This window comes from Gnatocerus cornutus, chromosome 5 (genome assembly GCF_029298725.1).
Source record: "Gnatocerus cornutus isolate USDA-ARS CGAHR chromosome 5, icGnaCorn1.1, whole genome shotgun sequence".
In the NCBI taxonomy this organism is placed as follows: Eukaryota; Metazoa; Arthropoda; class Insecta; order Coleoptera; family Tenebrionidae; genus Gnatocerus; species Gnatocerus cornutus.
The window spans coordinates 7,961,606-7,982,399 of NC_142237.1; the positions used below are offsets into that span (position 1 = coordinate 7,961,606).

General features: G+C 37.9%; 1 protein-coding gene across 13 annotated transcripts in view; it reads right to left on the reverse strand.

Annotated features, from left to right (window-relative positions):
* Positions 1 to 20,794, reverse strand: part of CadN (neural cadherin) — a 192,759-nt gene that overhangs the window by 71,451 nt on the left and 100,514 nt on the right. Inside the window, exon 2 of one of the 13 annotated variants that reach the window (XM_088036186.1) lies at positions 6,835 to 6,979. The exons of 11 other annotated variants lie outside the window; for them this stretch is intronic. In XM_088036186.1, coding sequence (XP_087892312.1) covers positions 6,835 to 6,892 — 58 coding nt within the window. In that variant the 5' untranslated portion in view covers positions 6,893 to 6,979. Of the gene's footprint in view, positions 1 to 6,834; positions 6,983 to 20,794 lie in introns of all 13 variants that reach the window. One more of the 13 variants, XM_088036185.1, reaches the window with a different exon arrangement.

The window sequence follows — 20,794 nt, forward strand, 5'->3', positions numbered from 1 at the left end:
AGTTCTTTCTTTGAACTTGCAATTGAGTGGCATTTGTGCTGTGCACTTATTCAGCCTTTTCGCGTACTTCAAAATGGAATTAAATGCGACGAGCCAACAATCAAATCGTAGAGTTAAATATTTGTCGCAACAATGCATTTTTATCCACACGAGAGCGCTTTTTTCGAATTACAAGAGAACCTAATCAGCGAAATAAATGAGCGTCTTTAATAACAATTTTTAAACTCCTCTACTTGTCCTAAAAACTTAAAGTCTAGACAATTTATTATAACACTTTTATGATTTTACGTAATTTCTTATAGTAGCAGGTAATTAATCTTTTTTGAGTTCGATGTCAGGTCCCAGGAGATTTTTTTTGTTTTGATCCATTAGGGCATTATTTTTCGGCTCAAATGTCTTGTTTGAGGCTCTTTTTAGTATAAAAAAAATTACGATTCGGTCTGTCTGTTCTTGGGACTACATAGCCGACTTTTACAGTTTTTTAAGACGACATAATTAAATTTATTTTTTGTAAAGGGACGATTCGTTAAAAATGTATGGGACGTCATTACTGGATTTCTTTTAAATGTTTCGTAATTCCTTCAATTTAGCTCGCTTCGACAAATGTAGGACGTCATCCCAGTTCTAAATCGCATTTGTGCGATATTCGAAAGCCAATTTCTCTCTACTGGTTGCAATTTGACTACTAAGCTATTTATTATGTTTTCTCTGTCTAACTCTTTGCTATAAGATCATTATGCCCGCTGGTTAAAGTCGATGGAATATTAAAAGAGACGGTTTTGTTGCTAAGTCGCCAGCGATAGTTCTGAACTCAATCCGGTAGCTAAAGCTCCTTAATCTTTTAATAGAACATTATTATGAAGTGGTGGTGCTCTTGATGGTTACAAAAACACAGGAAGTAACTTTGCAAGATTAATGAGTAAATACGGACACTTCAAAGGGTGTCGGCTTGTTTCAAACTTGCTCGAGTTTTTCTTTGAAGACGGTCGTTTTTCCACTGATGGAGACCTCCAACCGCCGCCTCCAGTCCTGTGCTAATTTAGGTACCTACCTAATCCCTATAGTTTTCGAGATCCCAATGACAAGCACGGGATTTAAGACGGGTAACACTAAAACCTTTGTGTCTTGTGTGAAACTCGAGCACGTGTGCATTTTTGGTTTATGTTTTTTCCTGTGTTGCTCTCCTAATCCTTTCTCTTTTGCTTGCGCTTCTCCGCCCTTCAGTCACAAAACGTGCTCAGAGTTTAAGAACAGATTTCGGAAATCGCAACACGATAATCCAAGTACTCATTGTTCTAATCTTATTTAAGATGGCCCGTAATAAAAAATTCAAGAAAGTTAGAAGAAGTAAAACTTTTAATTGCACACAATTACGGAGTCGACGTTTTTATTTTTTCAAATCCGACCACTTTTAAAGTTCAATTGTTCGTCTCGTCAAAGCTCCACTTTAGCGGAGATTTATGTGGAAGGGCAAAGTTGCAGTGCGCTTACAAGCGACTCCTTTATTTTACTGCTTGGTCTAAGAAGAAACAGTCCATTTCTTCCGAGCTCTAGACCAACAGCTCTGCAGTAATTTCGACGGGGAACATAAACGTGGCAGTCCGTCTAGCGTATCTCATCTTAATTCTTAATCAGTGTTTAATTCCCTGCATGCAAGAAATTTGCGGTTACCATTCCCACGGAACAAAGCTTTGCTTGATTTGCTTAATCGGATGAAAACCTGACTGATCGCAATTACCTGCAATTTAAGAAAATTACAAACAAAGTTGCTGTTTGCTCCGTTTCCATACGACCGCGCTTGCCTCCAACTTTTGTGAAGCTGCGGTTGCTGAGTGTTAATTGGGGATGGAATGGACGCTGGAACTAGCGGACTCACCTAATTTAACTATACTTTGTCCTCAAGACGCCAATCTAATTACAAATTTCCGATACAATCTACACCAAAACATTTTAGGATGTCGTGACAAAAAACCGTCCCCGGCCTTAATCGTTTTCAAATACACTGCTAAAATTCGAAAATGCCTCAATTTAGCGGATTTTCGTCTCGCTCCGCTCCCTTTTTTGTCGTTTACTCGAAACTCTATTTTGGTTAAGCCTAAATTAGCTCGTCTCGGCGCTAATTAAAAATTACAACACTTTCACCTAAAGCTATATTAAGCCAATATTCTCGCGAGAGGGCGACGACAGCATTTCTCTGATCCGCCGGTGCTAATATTTCCGATTTAATCGTTGTCAGCTCGCGTAAGGGCGGTGCCGTTCATTTTGTACTAGATTTGTGGAGTTGGAAAAATTGCTGATGACATACTGACGCGTTATTCGAAAACAATGAAACGTAGAACAAAAGCCTGCAGGTGATATTGGCGTCGATTTCCACTCTTTCACTCGGGTAAAACAACATCTCGACACCGCGGATTCAAATAATATGAAAAAGCAACCTCGAAATTTTATGTGCCGTAATTGGATCCACCCTCTTTTTTTACATAAAAAATGAAATAAAACGAGGTTTGTTCGTATCACCCTGCTTGCAGACACAGAGATAGGTTACTAGACAAACATTTAGCGAAAAATGTGTATGAAGGGATTCACTGGTCCAAAGAGAAAGATCACCAGTTTACGTCCCAGAAATGTTGGCTGTCCGACAAAGTTTAGCAAAATATCCGCCATTTATCTAGACTGTCCCGCAAATTTAATGCCAAGGAAACTAGAAACGTCCCGTTTGATCAATTGTTATTGGCGTAAATTCCCGTTTACGTAAATTATAAAAATGGCGGATGCGCCGGTCACAATTTCCATACCTTCCGGGTTTGGTACGTAATCCAACAAGACAACGTCCTCAATGTGTAAAAAATGCGGAAAACCTAAATGAAGAGATTCGCTGTCGTAGAAAATAGCGTCGCATTTTTCATTTTCACCGCCGATTTTACCTGCAAAATAACGAAAAAAACAGGCTCTTTCATGCTCCTCGTTCGTCCTTTCCTTGAAATTTATGGCTCGAATACGGCTCCCAAAAGATCCGATTTATAAATTTGTGACCAGGATTCCGTTGGGTCAGAATCAGTGCTGCAAGTAGCAGCATCATCGTTTCTACTAAGTAATTAAATTGTTGTAAACCCTGGAAGGGTTAGATTGTACTCCGTTCCGCTGTTTGGTCCTGTTATTATAATATTTGTTTTCCTGTTATTTGCATCTAGTGCATGCACTGCAAAGCAATAAATAAATGCTCGATTAAAGCAGCACATTACGCAATCTGTTCGTGACGTTACAGTTATGATGTATGGTCTTTCTATATTAATTAAATTCGATTTTTCCCCGTGAGCGTCACGTGATGTTAAAATGGCTTTATTTTGACAGCTGTTACAGTGGGATATGGCGCACTATTTAATTTTTAAGTCGTTGAATGGCGAACCGGAAACTGCAGCCAGGCAATTTGCGACTATTACATTTTTGCCATCGTTCTCTCCAAATTGTTCGTGTAAGAAAATGGTTTTTTATTCGAGTTCATGGATTATCGTTATTTATTTTGACGTTTACGGCTGTTGAGCAATAAGAGCGGATAATTTTCGCCGGTAAAGAATGGTCTTTCCGAGTTGACGTGGTGTCGAAAAGAAAAAGGAGGACGTCGAAGATAACAAAGTTGGAGGTGTAGTGCTGTTGATAGCGTCGAGCTAAAAGGAGTTGCTGAAATGGAACCGCATCTTCGGTTAGTTCCGATTGATTTTGCAGAGAAGTTGGGATGACAGGAGCCGACTTAGGAACTAGTTAAATAGGTACACGGCCAGAAGCGACACCGACTTTGATATTTAAATTGCAGATTGCAATTATTCCAAGGAAGAGAACGCGGATTACATAGACCCAGATAACTACGAAAATAGGTATTTATTTTTAATTTAATCCCACGCACGCCAAAGCCCATTATCCAGTTTCATCTGAAATTCAAACTCGTTTCCAAGGATTCACGAGAGGATAAAATGTTCAATCTTATATGCTGGAAAAATTTTCCAAGCTTTAAGGCACCGTAACTATAAATAACTATCGATGGTACTACTGAACGGACGGACGAGTAGAAGTGTAGGCAGTTGTCGCAGTGGAGGGGAGAGAGTTTTTCTAACTTTTTCAAAGTGGCGACCTTTTTATTAAAACTGAGATATAACATTATTTAAAAATATGCGGGAAAGGACATCCAATACCCTCTGAACATTTAAGTGAACTTTCTCCAAGTTCTCGGTTGACTTCCTTCGATGTTTCTGGGGCGGAGGCGTTCATCGAATTGACGTTAGCGCCTCCTCCACCATCCATGTCCAATTTCTGCCGCATAATATCCGGGAAATAGATTTACACCGATCTAGGGGTTGAATAATCGCGCGTTGATCTATCCTTCCTCCCTTCTTAATATAAAAAGCGACAAATGAGTGATGGAATACAATTTTTAGTTGGGTGAGTAAATTAAGTTGGCTGCAATTTGACAGTTACCGAGCACTGACTGACGGCCAACTAATTCATCATAAACGCTATGTTGCCAGATATTACCAATTAGTTTATGTGAAGGTGAATGTGCGAGGCAACACAGCGCGACACCCCTAATACATCATCGGGAAAAAGTCGACGTTGCGTGTAACGGATGAGGGATTAAATATTAGAGGACGAAGTAGAAGAAGCAGAAAGCGCTAGCTACCACCGACAATTAGACAAGAACTTGTCTAGTTTCTCGCTGAAACTCTCTATTGATTCTTCGCTTCGGGAGAAAAGTTTTTTATTTATGAAACGCTGAAATTTCCCGAAAATGCGCCGAGGACAATCAAACAACGATTTTCCAACTTTGCCGGAACTCACAACCTTGAAACTTGGAGGATTTACAGTCCGTCATTTTTCAAGTTGTCGCACGTCACTCAATTATCCTTTTCCACAGAGGACAATCTCCTCGCAAACTGCTTTATAAAGATGTAACACAACGTCGTTAGTGAAATTAAATTATCGCCAGTATCACGGCAATTCATTTTCGCGCTAATCAACTTGGAAGGGTTTTTCGTCAACACGTCACCGGAGGCGGCGGTCTTTGTCCGGCTTCGTCTTCCATTTCCAATCATTCTGTGTCTTTGAAGATCAATAGAGGCAATATTTAAGTGGTTGCTCGTGGCTGAAACCATCAGAGAGCCCAAGGACGCTGCTGTTTTCTTAGGGAACAAATATTTAAAAATCTCCCAATTCATTCGGTTCCATGTGTACATTCCCGTTCGCTTCTTTGATAAACCGTGCATTCGGATTGAAATTAAAATTAATACGAAAACTTCTCACTAAACAAACAAAGGACGAAAGACGAACTTGTTTGCTTCAGTAATTAATCACGAGCTCCCACCCTAAAAATGTTTAAACGCGTCCGAATCCGTAACTCATTCTCATTAATATGCACAGACATTTATACCTCGTCTGAACGGCGCCTGAACGGCGCCATCTCCGTTCTAGCATACCAACTAGGACGTAATTTACAGTTTTCTAGATTTACGTTGACAGCGATGCGATTAAAATCTGTGCTTGTTTGCCAAGGCAAAGTCTCTCAACTAAAAAACCTGCGACAATTTTAATCCGGTTGAATTTATTCGCCAGGGGGCGACCATTTTCAATTTCACAAACGATTCTTTGCGATCTACAGGCGCGATTACGTCAGCAAAACACCTGTGAACGGTATTTGACAGCTCAATTTTTATCCAGATAATCGAAATTTATGATATACCCCAAGGTGTTCGCAAATAGAAAAACAAAACGTCATTAGCGAAATCAACCTGCATAAATGGCAACCCTGCGTAAATATAAGTAGACCTTTACAAATAATGTCATATGCTTTCATCGTTAGCAGGAAGATCCTTGCGCGGTAAAAGGACGAGGCGTGGCATCACCTACACAGCCTCATCCAACATCATCCAGATTCTCCTTTAAATTACAGTTTTCCAGATTTATTTCGACAGCGTCACGATTAAGAGCTATTCTCGTCCGTAAATACAACGCCCTTCTAACAAAAAAGTTGCGACAACGTTAATCCCATAGAATTTATTCACAAAGACGGCCCATTTGCAGTTCTGAACAAATTCTTTTCAAATCGCAATCACGATTATGTCGCAACGTGACAGAAAAACACTCATAGAAATCTGTGAATCTGTCAAATCCAGCCTTCACGCGTACGAGTCGTTTTAAAATATCGTTTAGAACTCAATTTCTGACATTATAAAATACAAAATCGAGCGACGAGAAAAAACACGCTCTGATCGGTTTTGGGAGAAAAGCAGCTTTAGACCGATGAAACCTTCGATTCTACTGCTTAAAACACAAATCGTTACTCGACTTCTGCTCGACGCCATGCTAGATCCATCTCGCTTTCCGGTTTTTTCGTACGTATCCGGTCGAATATCGAAAGCCGCTGTTTCGATTAAGCGATAATTTTGTTTTATTTTTGGTGCGAACAGGAGAAGCGTAATTTTTGCGGTTTAGCAATTAATTTAATCAATACGCCTTGTTTCTGGGGGTGGATTGAGAGGCAACCAACTCGGACTATTTGAATAGATTAGGTTGGCAGCGCGTGTTTTGGACAAAGATAATACGCCGTGACAGCAGGGAAAGGGCTTAGAGTCGTAATCTTGTCCCTGTGTTTATAATCTACGAAATATTTCTGAGCGAACGTCGACTTTAGGAGCTTCTCCCAGATTAGGCGCACTCGCCGGGCAAAAATTCCTTCCCTGTTCAGAGACCATTGTCAACAACGCAATTCTCTGCAAAATGCATGTTGATGTAACGTATGACCATGAAGACAACTGTTAAAGTTAAATGAGCAGCGGAGGAACTCACCAACGAGTATTCTGAGCAGAGAGGCCAGTAGATGGAGGTTTGCGTCTGGAGCAGCCATGGATGTGTCCTCAGGGAGATGGAAGCGTCCGCGCGCGGATGGATGGCATCGCGCCTAGTCTCGGATGACCCAATAAACAAAAGTCCACTTCTTGCACGACGTCAGTTTAAGCAGTGACGGGGGCGGTAACGCGAAGAAAAAGACAACACGAGATTTATTAATTGTGTGACGCAATGAAATAGCCAACAAACTCCGTTTTATTGGAGATAAAAGCGCATCCGGAATTCGAAGAATTTATAGATTGCCATAAGGCATGCTCTTGACCGTGCATTCATATTTTATTAAGCTGTGGCGATATATTGTAATATTGGAATCTCACAAATTAAACGGATGAAACGGCAGGACCGAGCAATCTCGTGTAAAAAATTCATAGCGCAAGAAAAGGGCCACAGAACGGAATCTCAATTCGCATAGAATAGAAGACAAATTTGTAGACAACGTTCTCCCTCAAGTATTCTTGTTTATGTCTAGTTTTTATGTTTGCTTTATTCATTTTCTTCCGTTTTAGGGTTGTAGATAAAATTAATTAGCAGATGTCGGTAATAAAACGTCCATTAGAATTTAACGCTGAGGGCCTAGCTTATGAATGATAAACATATAAAAAAATGTGCAATCGCAATTAAGCATTACAAGGGCCGCTCTGTATATTTAGGGATTATCTCGCCTAAGTCCCGTTCGTCCCTCCGCTGTTTAACTGTATTATGTACATCATTTGGCATTTCGACGTCGAAAATGGCTTATTCATGATCCGGAAGAGCCCCGCAAAAAATGTGTACGAAAAAGCCTCGCTCTGACCATAATTTATGGCATTAAGCGTCCAAGATAAGCGCTCTGCTCTAATGTGCGCCTAAAATTTACACAACACAACGCACTATGTTCCACATAATTATAAATAAATCCGGGGAGAACCGCTATCCGATAATTGTTGCCCGCACAAGTAGATTTTTAGAACCAGATAATCTGAGAATCATAAATTTTATAAACGGACTTTGCAATTGCTAACTCCAACAGCGATTTAAAATTTATCATTTGCCAAGTTCAAGTTCCATACAATTTTGACTAGTTTGTCCTATACACTAAATTGCAACTATTAAAACAATTTTGAACTGGAACAAACCAGTTTATTGTGGGAATCTAACATTAATTTTAGGATAATCTAGTCTGGACATGACAAATCGATTCATCCAGTGCACTTTGGATAAACTGGTTTAACCAAGTCTGAACTTAATATACAGTTTGCTCTAAATTTCAGTTTGCTATACACAACATTTTGTCAGTAAGCTGATAGTGCAACAGATTATAATCAGTGAAAAATTCTTGCTTAGTGGATCCCTTTCCAATATCTGTAAAGCGACGCGAACGGATATACAGGCTCTTTCAGTATTTACAACTGCATTAATTAAAACCTTGTAAAATCCAAAAACGCCTCTTTTAAAATACGATTGCAACTTTCCAACGATCGGAACGCTGCGCCCTGCTGAATTGATTATCATTTTTGTTCTGAACAGGGAAATAACATTAGCTTCGTCCGTAGCGAGTTTTTTAATGCTTTCTTAATTAAAATTGCTCCTCATTATCGGATCCGGAACCTTCATTTCTTTTTTTATCCCAAGCTCTCGCCATTTGGAAAATTAAAAATTCGACGAACGAATCCCATCACACGCACTCGTTATCGATAATGGTCCGGGCGAAAAATCCGGAATTGTTCCGGATGGCCAAAGTAAACACAGATTATTTGAATCACGTGACTTTCTGCGGATTGAAACCGATTCCGGGTGCTGCTATCGGACGACTTTTTGCGGTCTGAGGAAGGAACGATCGTCATCAACAACATTGGGATTTCAATTCGGTTCTTCTAGGGATTTTGCTGTTGTTGTTTAGACGCTGGGTTTATTAAAACAGAGAATGAGGAGCATTATGGATAATGGAGTGAGTATTTTAAACATAAACGGTCGCGTTAAAGTTGGCAGTAGTGCAGTGGAAAGCTTGTTGAAATGCACGGCACGGTTTTATTGAGGCGACTAAAATTTCGATTAGCCATTAATGCTAGTTCTTAAACTTTTCAACAAAAAATAATAACTTTATTGGATTTATGGCTTCAATCATTCCAATCATTGTATTTACATTCAGAAATAGGTCAGCCCCACACCTAATAGCTGTAAGGGCGTAAAGAATTTTCGTTCTTTGCAACACAACCTTCAAAAGCCGTACTCTATTGTTGACGTTCCCGCTTTGTCTTTCTCTCCTTTGGAAAAAAACGAGCATTCTCCCGCGCTAATATAATATTTCAGTTGCTCAAACGCGCCGATGACATAATCCCCAAAAAAGCTAACCTTCATTATTTCTTTACATTCTGTGAAATATTTATTTGTGCTGTCATTTTTCGACCTCTTGCTATATTTCACTTCTCGGCAATTTTTAACGTTTCTGCTGTTCACAGCCGATCCATCCTCCTTCGAATTAGTCAAAACTCAAGTTAGAGCCGCCCGTCTCAGCTCCTCGTCTCAAATTCATCAAAACCCCCACTAACATCATAAACGTCGTCATATTTCAAACAGATCCCGTTCGCGAAAGGGGTTTCAATTCAGTCCCTGCCGGAATAAATTCTTTATTTGGCGAAGCACCGCAATAATTCATACAAATTCTGAAAAAGGAACATCCCGAGATTTATTTAGATACATGGTTATTTTTCGGGTTCGAAACACGATGTTTTACGGATGTTCGTCATTTTTTTTCTTTTACTGTTCCATATTTGAAGTAAGTGGAATGTCCGGAGACGATATAAAAATCCGGGTCGATGAAAAACAGCTCCGGGCCTCCAAAAAAACGTGTGCAAACAATTCGAATTGTGGGCCAAAAATCCGACTTATCAAAATCGGGAAAGCTAATCCCGGAGGTTAAGCAACCGAGCGTGCAATGTCGCTAATGAAAGAGGAGGGGGAGAAGCATAAAGCTGAGTTATAGCACCGCGACGTCAAAAAAGCATTAAACAACGTGAGGGCACGTAACTAATTAAGAAAGAGGGCTGTATTAAGCGCACAATAAAAGTATGTTGACCTGAGACAGGAAGTGACACTGTTCTTTTATCGGCGCGCGTAATCAAGAAAACTCGGCACAGTGTTGAATAACAAGTCTTCATTTTGAATAAAAATATCTCGGTTTCTTTGGATCCTAACGATCCAACCCTTCCACATCTCCTTTTGAATTGCTGACAGACGTAATGGAGGTGTTAGGTCGCTCCAGGGGTGCGAAAAACAACGATATTCCACCAGAGGGCTCTCCATGTCCGGAAGTGGTACTCGATAACAGCGAGCATAAATTTTCGTTATCTTTGATTTTATAACCTCTAAAATTACGGGTTAATACGGTTTTGCCTAAAGTCGCGACTCACAGTTGCGGGAGGGTTTATGTAGGTTTAGGGGCCCGATTGTGGTAATTATCGGGACAATTGCCGGTTTGTGCCAGTTATTCTTAGTCTAAGTAAGGATTTCGCCTTAGCGGTGAAAGGACACTATTTTAGACAAAGCCGACGGGCTTTGGGGTGAAATAGTGAAGCTGGTTTTCTTAATTTAGGTCGCTATAAAACATACGCTTGCCGCTATCGAAGCAAAGCTTAATTACCAACGCTCAAAATGAGTTAATTTTTTCCCAACATCACAAATTTGTTCATTTCCTACAAGCTAACCATATTTCTAGAGAACTTTAGCGTAAAAGTAGAACTCCAAGAAACTCGTTCCAGATGGGAAAATATGCTAAACTACTTTGTTGACCAAAGTGGAAGTTAATTCTGATGTAATATTCTTAAGAACACAAACTTATTATTTTTAAAAGATATTAAACTAATATATTGCAAGTTCTTTACATAGAAAATGTTTGTTGTTTAAAATGCTTGAGCGACCGTCCTCTTAGGCTAGTCCAAACAAACCAAAACTTCTTCCCAATCGTCTTCCAAATTGATTCTCCTCTAATCCGTTATTACCCTGCCAACAACCCGCCGCTGACGTCCGCTTTCCAGAAGCCCAACCTGAATAATGCATGTCGCGAACCAAGTCCGATATTAAACTCCGTCGACACCCGGAATTCGCGCTACCATCCCGGAATCCCCGGAGTTCAGTTGGACGACGATAAGCGCGCTCTCCCGTGTTTACCGTTTCGGGTAGAGCAAGGCCCGGAATCGTCCGACTACACAAATCACGGAAACAATACGGTCACCTGACAACGACACGTCGATATAAATAATGGAACGCAGACAGAAGAATGACAATCCGGCTTTCCGGAGGTGATATTTCATTGGTTGGAGCTCGTCACGTTCGCAACGGCTTCACTTTGTGCACCATTGGGATGGCTTCATAAATCATAAGTGGGCGAACGTGTACCAACAGGCGAGTTTTCGTGAGTTGGAGGAAGGCCAGAGGAAGCCGAATGAAGAACGTGCAGGAAGACGTCCCGGAATGCCACTGCTGTACAACGGGAATAATACAGTGGGGGAACAATGGGTGACTTGACCTAGCTGAAGTTTGGAGACCTTGAGGGGCGGAAAACGGCCTAGTTTCTATAGGAAGCGGCCGACTGTTCATGCTGAAAATTCCGATTTAAGGTTTTTCGACCACGGGAAGGTTGCTACCGAGAACTGTTTCCAACTCTAAATTCACTCACGCGAGGGATGGTAATAATTTACCACATTAATACAACTCTCAGACCTCTGAAATAAATGTTGAAACACACCAACTTTACTGTCGGGTGTATTCTACCCAGAAAATTTCTTGGGTTTGTTCTTTCTCAATTACAGGAGAAGATAGTTGAAATCAACACTGCTCATTATATTATTTTGAACATAATAGGCTTACTTACTTGGGGCGTAGGCGCTAACCTTTCGACACGGCGCAATTCAGTTTCCTTTCATATTGAGTTACTTTATCAAATTTCAATAGACTAGATTTCTGCATTTAAATTAAATGCTTGCTGGTGATGCGAAATCACAATTTATCATTAGGAAAATTCGCAGCGCAGTTCCAGCGCACATTGAGCAATTTGCATGGTTCTGGATGAACGAAAATTGAAAAATCGACAGCTGAAATTAACAGAGATGCAAGTTCTAGATGGGTACCAGATATTACCTCAATTTGAGAATTATTCACAAAGTCGTTTCGAAATTATAAGCCGATAAAATCACTAAAATTCCATGGAACTTTACACACGCAGGTTATCCACATAGGTGCGGGCATTTTTGTTGGCACACATAACTACAGTATGTCCCCGGATTGAGTTCACAAGAGGAAAAAAAACGTTATTTTTCATAAAATTACAAAAAAATAATATTTTTTGTTTAATTTAAAATAAATAAATCTATAATTAAAACTTTAATATTATCAAGCTGTGTTCTTAAAATCGAAAAAAACAAAAAATAACGAAGAACTTTTTTTATTTTTAATTTGGCAAAAAATGTCAAAGGAATGAAATTTGTTCCTTAACTCAAACCAATTTCCACTAGTTGATTAACCCATTACCTGTTTTAGCACATAGTTCAATTCTAACTCGTAATTCTTTAAGACTGTTTCGAATTTTCTCAATTATTGTTAAGGATGCAATTGCATTTTTTTTCCAATTTTACTTACACATTATTGGGTAAATTTTTCTTTAATCTTTAACGCACTATTTGATATTGTGAATCCACAGCCTGCTATTATTTAAATACGATTACAAAATTTAATAAATAAAAATAATGAAAAAAATAATTTTAAAATTTTAATTGCAGATTTATCTGTTTTGAAATAAGCAAAAAATGTTATTCCTTTGTAATTTTTTTGTAAAATGGAAAATAAACTTTTTTTCCCTCTTGTGAACTCAATCCGGGGACATACTGTATATTACATCGTTAGAAAGCCCATAATCAGAGCTTTAATCTCATAGTAAAAAATTTAAAAAAAATTTGATAATAAATCCGCAACAAATATTTTAATGATCCACTTTTCTTAGTTATTTTAAAATTTTAAGAAATTGGAGACAAGTTTACGTTAATTCTACACGAGTCTACATTAAGATATTTTTGCCTAAATGTTCTTTACGGTTTCTAGTATACGATGTAATCAAATCTAGGTGCATCTACTTGCACCTCTTAAGATAGAAAAAAATAAACTAGAAAAAAACTGCCTCGAGGCGCTGATACGCTATTCGCTCGGAAGCGCGCATTGCTGTTGTCTAAATGAATATTTGTAGTTTATGACATAACAATAAATTCTTTATATAGCTCATTTTTATGTATTATTATGCGTTATACATCGTTTTATATCGCTTTTAAAGAATTTTTTTATAACAAATTTAAAAAATGAAAATATTGTGTACCTACCTACATCTTAATACATTAATTGAATTTTTGATAATTTTTTCTCATACTTTAATATAATTTTTTTGATAATCAAATAAAGCTGGATAAATAACATAAAACCTAAAAATTTTAAATAATTATATTAAACAGCTTAGGCTCTATAATTTTTATTCACGCAGAACCGTGCGAATTGCCCACTGTACAGCGGTTGAAATTAAGTAATAACATTTATTTAAAAAAATAAAAGATACTTATTTTTTATAGCTGCGTAACATTAATTAGGCAATGTTAATTAATTGAATGGGTTGAACTCAACTTCATAGCTTCATGTGTGAGTTTCCATATTAGAAAAACAACGTAAAATAAAAATTTGGAGGTTTATAAAAACGGTAAAAAGTATGTACAATTTGTTGCCCACATTAAATTTGATACGTACAATTTTGGTATGGGAAGTATGCTGTAATAAAATCCGCGAAAATATTTCCAGATTTAAAAGTAAGCTTCAAGAAATGAATACAACAGACTGGGTTTTGCGCTTTTATTCTCCAAAGTTTAATTAAATTAGTGGAATTAAGTGCTTGTTAAACCTGCCGGTAGTAGAAGAGCTCTAGGGATAAGTATACGTAAACCGTAATAACTCCGACAAAACCGAAATCAAAATGTAAGGTCAAGCAACTACATAAGAATATCGACATTTGATAAAAACGGCAGAAATCGTTGCAGACAGTCATTTCCCTGCGCAAAAAGGGTAAAAACAGCTAACAACTGACTCACATTACACTAAACGTTTAGCGGAACGAAACTCTTTTCCAAGTTATCCTTCTTCCTTTAATGTATACCGTCGTCTTGCCATTGTTACTACGAAAATAGTGGTATTACTCCCCTGAACAAAGCTTGGAAAACCTTGACCCGAAAAGGCATTAACCAAAATAATCCAATCTATGACATGAAGCTGCCTATCGAAAGAAAGAACATCAGAAATGGCTGAGTAGGAATCGTGCACGCGAATAAAGGTGAATTGGTTAAGGGACCTCGAGACTAAATTGAAATTCCGTTGTCATACTCGCAAATATTCACTCAACTGGTTCTTTTTCCAATACGAAACAGTGAACAAAAGTGTCTGATAGCTCCAGACAAAAACATTACAAAGACAATATGTAAAATGTGACCACCTTTCAAACGAAAGCACAAAAACTCTCACTTTGCTGTACAAATATTCATTCACTTAGCTCGTCAACGCGGTTCGTTATTATTTTAACTTGTACTGGCAAAAACGCGTGTTATCCTGGAACGAGGTCATCATCTTCCATTCGCACGCTATCTCTTAAAGTCCCCATGGACTTCATCTCTGGCAACCACGATGGTAACGTCACTCTATTGTGTCTTTACCTTCCAAGACCGCTCATCCAACCTCTAGACGATTATCTCCAACGGATAGAGAACCTACGTCATTGTGTTTTGACACACGACCAAGTTGGTACGACCCCTTATGTAAATTCCACGTCGCACAATAATAATAGCCTCTCGGAAGGGTGTCTCGTCCTGAATAAAACCGCTCCAGAGGGAGCCCTGCACGTTAACGATAAATACGAAGAGTTGTTCACATGTCCTTCAACTAGCCAACTAGACCGGTCAGTAATCAAATCAAACCCCATTTAACTATCCTTCTTTCGTTCAATGATTCGTTGCGGCAATTTACACACACGAGATGACTTCAGAAGGAGCATCTGATAAAAGCTACTTCGTTTATTTGCCTGCTTTTTAAGGAAATTAAGGAACAACCTGAAAGAACCGCCGCGCTTGAAAAGTGCGTGGGCACAACGAAATTAAAGTAGAGGAAAACAAAACGGAAAGTGCTGGGAAATTAGACTTTATTGTGCTGGCAAAAAAAACGCTAAGTTGCGGCGGATATTATAGACGTCAAAATTCTACGAAATATGCTAGAATAAATAGAAAAATTCAAATATATGGAAAAATATGCTAAACGCTCCAGGATGTTGTCATAAAGGACGAGGATATGTGTATGTCGATGTAAAAATAGCGGTACTGAGCTGGACAAAGTAAGCACAAAAATAAAGAAAGCTCTGTCTGGTAAGAAAAGAAAATTAAACACTGACTAGATGTCCACAAATTCTTCAACAATAGACTTCTTTTCTAACTTTTATTGAGCTAATTGTAAGCTTTCCCATGTTATTTTGGCTCAGTATTTGTAATAAAGAGAATTAATCTAATAATAAATTTAACAATACGTTGGAAGTTTCGGGTTCGCCCTAAAAATATCCTTGTTCTGAATTCGTGTAATTTTGTTGACTTCTCCAACCAATAATCGCACAATTTTCCCTGTTTTTGTGTCCAAAATAACAAAGTTATAATATGTATTTCACCAAAATCGAAATTATTAGTTACAAAAATAACATTTCTAAAAAATTTCTTTTGAAAATTTCGCGAATTTCATTTTTTAGAAGTACGAAAGAATAGAATTTTTAAATCGTCTTAGAAATACTAATATACAAGCGCCGAAAAGCCCTCATAGCGAAACGACTTGCATGTGAGCAAAATTTGGCTATGAACTTTTCGCGAGAATACTGTACATAATTTTTTGTACTACTTTTGCAATATTTATTATGTTTTTTTAAACTGACCAAAAAACTAACTGGTTAAAACAAAAGTACAAACGAATTTTCGATCTAAAACAATCCAATGCAATGACAACAATTTTAAAATAGTCGTAGCTAATAAATTAAACTAATCAGCTTTAATCATAAAGATTTCTTAAAGTTAAATAAACATTATCCTTCACATAAAAGTTATCCTTTTTTAACAAGCTTTTCTCGTAGAAGAAACAAACAACTCTTAATATCTTGCAATTGAAAATGTTGTCGCTGTGATGGGCCAGACAAGATTCCTTCCAACTTCAAATCTTACACCAAGTTTAAAAAACGCATCCGTAAACTTCTCTGAGACAAAACAGATTCCTACAGAAATTAATTCCTAGACTTTTATTTTTCTTCAAAAACTCCAACTGCTGTAATTTGCAGGAAGAACTAGATCTCATGCTGAAAAAGTTATTCAGTAATAAAGTGTTCACGTACATTCTATGTGGAAATCAACGCAAAAATTAGAAGACCACTCTTAGCCAGCAAATGATCTTATTTCCATTTTTTCTCTTCCGAAAATTGCCTCTGAAATTGCTTATCCTTTCTGACCTGGATCTAGATATTAATTTGATCTTAGCTTCTATCTTGACGTTGCGTTTTGTCAATTATCGCAGGTCCTGAGACAACTATGACTACTATGAGACATTGTAAATAAAGCTGTCTTACACAATACCGTCTTCGTAGGGACGCATAAATTGGATCCTGATTGCTTAAGTTCAGCTACCACAAACTGTCCGTCGTGAAATTTCTAGTTACAATTTTATAAACATCCCGTTTTTGTTAACTCTAACTGCCCGTTCGTGCGTGCTTAAAACAAATGGTGTAAGAAAGTGATCTTAAAAGTACGCTTCTTCTTTAGCAAACTTTGCAGAATTAGCCCCAATTGTGGTGCATAAAACATTAGTTTGTGGCGACAATGGTTTTGCTAATCCAGTAATTGTTAAGTGGGTCGTTCGTCTAAAGAATTCGTGCTTGGAACTCATCGAATTCTTCTCCAGTTCGGGATCTGCTCCAGTTAATTATCCCAGAATAAATTCTCTCCAATTTATGTCCTGATTCGTTATAGTAACGGGCATTATCCCGTTGGATTAAATAAATTATTCGGAATGGAGCAGAATCTTCTCTGTCGTTGTTGATAAATCCAATCATCGCTCATCATCTTCTTTGTAGGAACGTTTTAAGACACTTAATTTTCTCTTAGGAATCAGCAAACTGCATGCGATAAAACCACAATATTTCCCTTCATATTGCAGCAATAAGAGCACGTAGCAGTACGTCGTCATTGTATTCAGCCGGAGCTGTTATGCTAATTACGTATTTACGTTATTTCGCACTTCTTCTTGTGCGCAATTCGCGTTAATAAAGGGTCCGCATTCCAATTATCCGTTTTGAGGAAAGTGTGTGTCATAGACTCAGGCTTCTCCTCTGGATTCCATTACGTGTCGAAGGATCGATTGCGACCATGATGGAGGCGGCTGTTTCGCTCGAGTTAGGCCAAAGTTAAATTAACGATTACACAACACGGGATAGGCCGGAGACTTGGTGTGTTGTTGGTGACCATGTTCGAGATATATCGTGATGAATGGAACACGTCAAACCCTAATGTACGGTGACTAGGGAGTGATCCGATCTAGAACTAGACGTATGACGGTGTCGGGAATAAGCTCTAGATTATTCATCGTTCGGTAGAACACGACAGAGAGATTCTTCTATTTAGTGTCTCGCAGATGAATAGATAAAGGGGATATACATGTGATGGAGGTCTGAGGATGATACGCGGAGGTGTCGAATTAACATGAGTAAATATGCATGCACACAAGTTTCATGGCGTGTTTTTCTACTTTCAGCGAGATTATCCTTAATTCTAACACTAATTTCACGTGCAAGTACGTCGCATTATACTGGCAATTTTGAGTAAAGACAATGTCGTCCCGAGAGCAAAAAGCTTGAATATTAATTACAAGCTACGTTGAATCCTGAATGGAGTAAAACCCATTGAATTAATTTTTTTGGGATTACTTTCCTATCAAAACGCACGTGCTTGAATTTAGTTTACTCCGAAAGACTTAATCTGTTTTCCCAGCACGGCAATGAAGCAAAGTAGTGTCTAAGAGTCAGATTTAAACTCAATTTAGACAGAGAAGTAACAAAATAATAAATTCCACAGATTTAGCGCATTCGTTTTTTCTCTGTTGTATTTTACATTTTGAAACACGTAGCGCTGCAAGCAGAAAACTAAATTACTTTAAAATGAAAAAGAGAAATCTTATTTCCGGGGAAGTTCATCGACAGAAATTACCTTCATTTATCTTGAACTAATTATGCGATAAATAATTATTAATCCACTTGGTTCTCCTTTGATACCCTCATAAATCCAAATTATTTTACTACTTCCGAAATTACAACCCCTTGTCAAATAAAACGTAAAATATTAACCGTATCATCCCTTATTACTGTAACAGTACTCGTGCATTTCACATGCATAATGCGCCGTTTGGTGGGAGCGGAACCAATAGGATAAAAGAGAATAAAAATCTGTTTCGGATTTTCGCAAATGGAATGTCAGAACTCTGTAATAAAGTTTTCATTTTATTTAACAAACAACATTATAGTGTAGCTGCAGCTGCAAAATGCGTCAAACGGAATGGATTTTGCACAGTCAATGTTCCCAAACTGGCAATTTTTGAAAATAACCGACAAAAAAAGGACAATGATGGCACTTATCTTTAAGTGGTTCGACCTTCTACGGTGTTTGAGCACCAATCAGCGGTCCACTTATTGTTTAGCGCCCCTCCTTTCCTCGAAAAATATGCAAACGATAATGATACTTGGGAAAGTTGGTCGAGAAATTTAATACAAGACAAAACACAAGACATAAATATGATCCACAGAACGTTGCCTCACTGTTCCGGAAAACTTACATAATTATTAGAAAGTTTGTGCCACCAAGCAAAAATCTCATTCCGGGCGCTTCTCTAAAACAATCCTGAGTCTTATAACTTTGCGAATCTAACGTTTCGTCCTTGAATTTTCAATTCATCTGTGAATTTTTAAACGGGTTTCGTATTATGGAGTTAACATTTATTGTCCAAATGGAGGGATTAAACCGCAGTAAAACAGACCGGCGAGCTTTAATTACATTTGCATGGAAGCGTAGTAATTTTTGCTGGTCTGCTTTGAAAAAAACTGATAACAGAGAATTGGTTTCTTCGAACAACCACGGAGAAATCCGGTAAAGACAAACAAAATCCGGGGTCAACAACGGTGTTTTACAAGGGTAAAAGAGGAGTTGTTTACACTGTGACGTGTGTCGAAGGGAAAAGAATCAGTTTCGACGCAAGCCGGAAATCTGAATCTGGAGTGAAAGGACCGTGAAGACAATAGGTGGCATAATGTTCATCCTCGAGAATTTTGACAGTGAAAAATGCCAGATCTAAAATCGATTCTCAGCTTTTGAGCTTCGGTAATTGCAACTGCACTTTTTTCAACTTTCCGAGCTCCTAGAAGTCCCGCATCCAAACCATTTTCCTAGGGTTATGTATAATGCGAATTGAAATTGGAGAATGTGTGCTGCCGCATAAATTGATCGTGAGGAATTTAACTCCTGATATCAGGTCATATCGATTCAACATTGTCAGCGAAATTGTGACAAGGAATCATCATGAAGTTATGGTAATGTCGCTTTCCAAGTGAAAAACATCGATATTTATTCGAACAATTGTAATTTAGACGTTGTTTTTCATTCCAAACAAAAACGACGTCGATGTGTGCAATTGTCGGAACTTTTCTAAAGAATTTTCACCCTTTTAAAATAAATTTCAGTTGGAGGGAACTTTTACAATAACATTACGGAGAGTCAAGTAATCGCCCTAATCTGAACGCTAACTACCACTTAATTTCCTTCGCGACAATTGTTGAAGCAATAAGTTCTATCAAATTCAGTGGAAAGCTAACTTCTGACGACACGAAGCATCTTTTGTTTCAGGATTTTCAAGCAGTTATTTTCGTTCAGGCCAAAGACGGTCACTGGGAATTAATTCTCTGAAAAATGTCTCGTTCATAATCAATTTCCAAACTTTTTGACTGACAACGTTAACGAGCTTGTTTCCCTAAATGCTCGGGACTATAAAACCAATTAATTCTTGGATAGAAAATTAAATTGATCAGCTGTTAGGACGATGTCTCGTACCTCCAAAGAGTTGCCTGCGCCGATACATTTCAACTTCAAATTCCAACAAGTGGTAGTTAAAAAAGCAATTTCATTTCTACACCACCGTCATCATTGAAATGCATTTTTTAATTTCAGAATTAAAATTCAATTCGTGGTCTCGATAATAATTTAATAAAATTTCCAAACTAATTGTTGCCAAAGTAAAGTCTTGTTGCATTTGAAAACACACTGTAATAGACCTTAGTTTGATTACAGGATTTCATCTTGCAAGCGCTTGAAGTTCATAATAGAAATTTGTAAAACTACTACTCCAGCTTTCGTATTTATCTTATAAAGTTGCAGGGATTTAGAACTTCAGAGATGCTTTATTCGTAGTTTCACGATGATGTACTATTGACATATTCACATTGTTTAGAACAGTTTTTGCGCTGACATGATGTACAATTTAATACAAACCTTGGAGCTGTAGCGGAAAATTTTGAATTAATTTAGCCTCGTGTCAGAGATGCTTTTACGGAAATTTATCGTTTCAATTTTCTAAATCGAGGAGATCTGCATTTGTGCAACTGAACATGTAAATAAAACGACAAGAGTGTCGCCTGGATATGGTGAATTTTCGAATGAAATTGAATATTTTGTTTCCATCAGCCGATCACACAAACCACTAATTAACTAGTTCCAAGTTTATTTATTTTTTACAGAAAATGCCGGTTTCCACTTAAATTTTAAATGTTTGGGAATTTGCTTAG